At 56.1% G+C, this 2,280-nt stretch overlaps 1 protein-coding gene across 1 annotated transcript in view; it reads left to right on the forward strand.

Annotated features, from left to right (window-relative positions):
- Positions 1-2,043, forward strand: part of ACA1_129540 (elongation factor Tu GTP binding domain containing protein) — a gene marked incomplete at both ends in the record, with an annotated part of 4,147 nt that extends 2,104 nt beyond the window's left edge. Inside the window, 10 exon segments of the mRNA XM_004336794.1 lie at positions 208-408; positions 495-552; positions 663-809; positions 933-1,033; positions 1,102-1,177; positions 1,193-1,353; positions 1,444-1,498; positions 1,602-1,671; positions 1,734-1,770; positions 1,912-2,043. Coding sequence (XP_004336842.1) covers positions 208-408; positions 495-552; positions 663-809; positions 933-1,033; positions 1,102-1,177; positions 1,193-1,353; positions 1,444-1,498; positions 1,602-1,671; positions 1,734-1,770; positions 1,912-2,043 — 1,038 coding nt within the window.
- Between the last annotated feature and the right edge of the window lie 237 nt (positions 2,044-2,280).

Raw genomic sequence — 2,280 nt, forward strand, 5'->3', positions numbered from 1 at the left:
ACTGTTCACAAGCATGTCGCTGAGTGAGCCGTCGCTGAGGTTGCTCAGCTCACCTACCTCCTGAGGTTCGCCCTTTCCTTTTAGTTGCCTAAGTTCATCGCGTCCGAGTGCAAAATTCTTTATTATTTAATTAGATTAAAAAATAAATAAGAATATAACTTATAATGATTACCTTCATTATAATTTTCAATGCGTCTTCGTTGCCAGGTGTGGGTGCATGTACTGTCGTATGTGGACGTAGAGCGCGTGGTGAATTGCATGAGCTTCGTCTCGCCCGGCTTCTACGCGCTGGCCACCGAGCCTCAGCTCTGGCACCGCCTCGTTCGCCGCTACTTCCCCAGCGTCGTCAACCTCTACGAAGGGGACCCTGATGGCTGGCGCAAGACCTTCATCGCCCAAGCCAGCTCGGTGCCCCATAACCCGCCATTTGACCGTTGTCGCGTGGGGCGGGGTCGACTGCTGACAGCAGGGTTGCCCGCTGTCCGCGTGTGCAGAAGCGGCCTCGGTTCTGCCTGTTGGGCAAAGTGGACTGCGGCAAGTCGACCCTCATTGGTACTCGCCCGTCTCGATCTCTTAGCACATTGTGATTGTGAGTGATTGGTGTGTGTGTGTGTGTGTGCGTGCGTGCGTGTGTGTGTGGTGTGTGTTGTCGAAAAATGCAGGGCGCATACTCGTGGGCCTGGGGGCTGCCACAGAGCAAGAGGTCCAGCGGAACAGTGATGAAGCCAATTTGGTGGGTGTGAGGACGTACAAGCTCAAGTACGCCTGGATTTCCGACCGTCTCAAGTTGGAACGAGAGCGCGGAATCAGTACGTACATACACTTGGTCGGCGGCCAGTTTCCATGAACCATTTCTCACATTGACGCTCTACTCGGCACGCATGGGTGTCGTATGTTATGTGTCGTGTCGTGTTGGTGCGTGTATCGTGCAGCAATCGACTGGCACACAAGAGAATGCACTTTGAGTAGTGATCGTGAGATTGAAATCGTGGATCTGCCCGGTCACTGCGACTTCATCAAGAACACTTCCATCGTTCGTGCATGCGCCTGATCTCGATTGAGCCCAAGGAACCGAACGGTAGCTCACTCGCATGTGTGCAGGGCGCATCGATGGCCGACGTGGCCATACTTGTGGCGCCAGTTCACCAGTACCACATCAACGCGGGACTAACAAACGGTACGTACCATACAGGCCAAATGCATTGCCTCCTGCTGGATTCACGTGACACTCGACTAGTGGTACCTCCGGAGCACCTGGTTCTGGCGAAGAGCGCCAACGTGTCCAAGGTGATTGTTGCGGTCAACAGGATGGATGACCCCGCGGTCTTCCACATGAGCCACTCTCACTTCGAAGTACTTCGCTCCCTGCGCCACCTCCGCTTTCGTTGTGTCTTTTGTTTCCTTTCTGGATTCGGCCAGGCCAACTGACTCTCGCCCTGGCAGATAATCAAGGACTGTGTGATGCAAATGGCGGCAGGCGCGGGGTTCGAACCGGAGGGTACACCGCCTGCTGGCTGTTTGAATCTCTCCTGTTGTTGACCACACACCACACCACACGCCACACACACGCCACCACACACACGCGCGACGCGCCCAAGCAGACTTGGTAGTGCTGCCCATCTCGGCGTGGTCCGGCGAAAACGTGGTCTACCCGCCTTCCTCGCTTCCCTGGTGCGACTCCGCCCGCGCGACTCGGCTTTGAGTATGTTGTGACTAACGGGCGGGGGCTGCAGGTACGAGGGGCCGATGCTGTTCGACGTCATGGAGCAGGTGGCGAGCAGAGTGGTTGTGAAGCGATCGTTGTTCGGTCAAACCTCTGGTACGCTCCCGTCTTCCCCTCTGTGTGTGTGTGCACACGCTTGTCTGATCGACCTTTGCGCTGTGGTGGCGCCACTGGCAAACACCGTGCAGGGCGATGTGTTTGTGGAGCCCTACGCGCGCAAAGCTGCCCTGGGCACGGTGCTCGTGTCGGACATGGGCCCTATCACTGCCTATGGGCGCATCGAATCCGTCTTTCGCCATGGCCAGGGCACAACATCGTAATAGCTTCAATGACAATAACGTCTACACCGACACGACACGACACTCACGACACACACGACACACGACTGGCGGGCCAGCGCGACAGTATTACATGGTATTTCGAAGTAATAAAAAGGAAGACAAGAAGCCAGCGAGTGGCCAAGCTCAAGGATGGCAAGCAGTGGTACACCAGATGGAGAAGGGTGGCAGCCGCGTTCGGGTGGGCCACAGCAGCATGGTGAGCAGAATATGCACACT

This window comes from Acanthamoeba castellanii (assembly GCF_000313135.1).
Source record: "Acanthamoeba castellanii str. Neff unplaced genomic scaffold scf7180000084698, whole genome shotgun sequence".
NCBI classification, from domain to species: domain Eukaryota; phylum Discosea; order Longamoebia; family Acanthamoebidae; genus Acanthamoeba; species Acanthamoeba castellanii.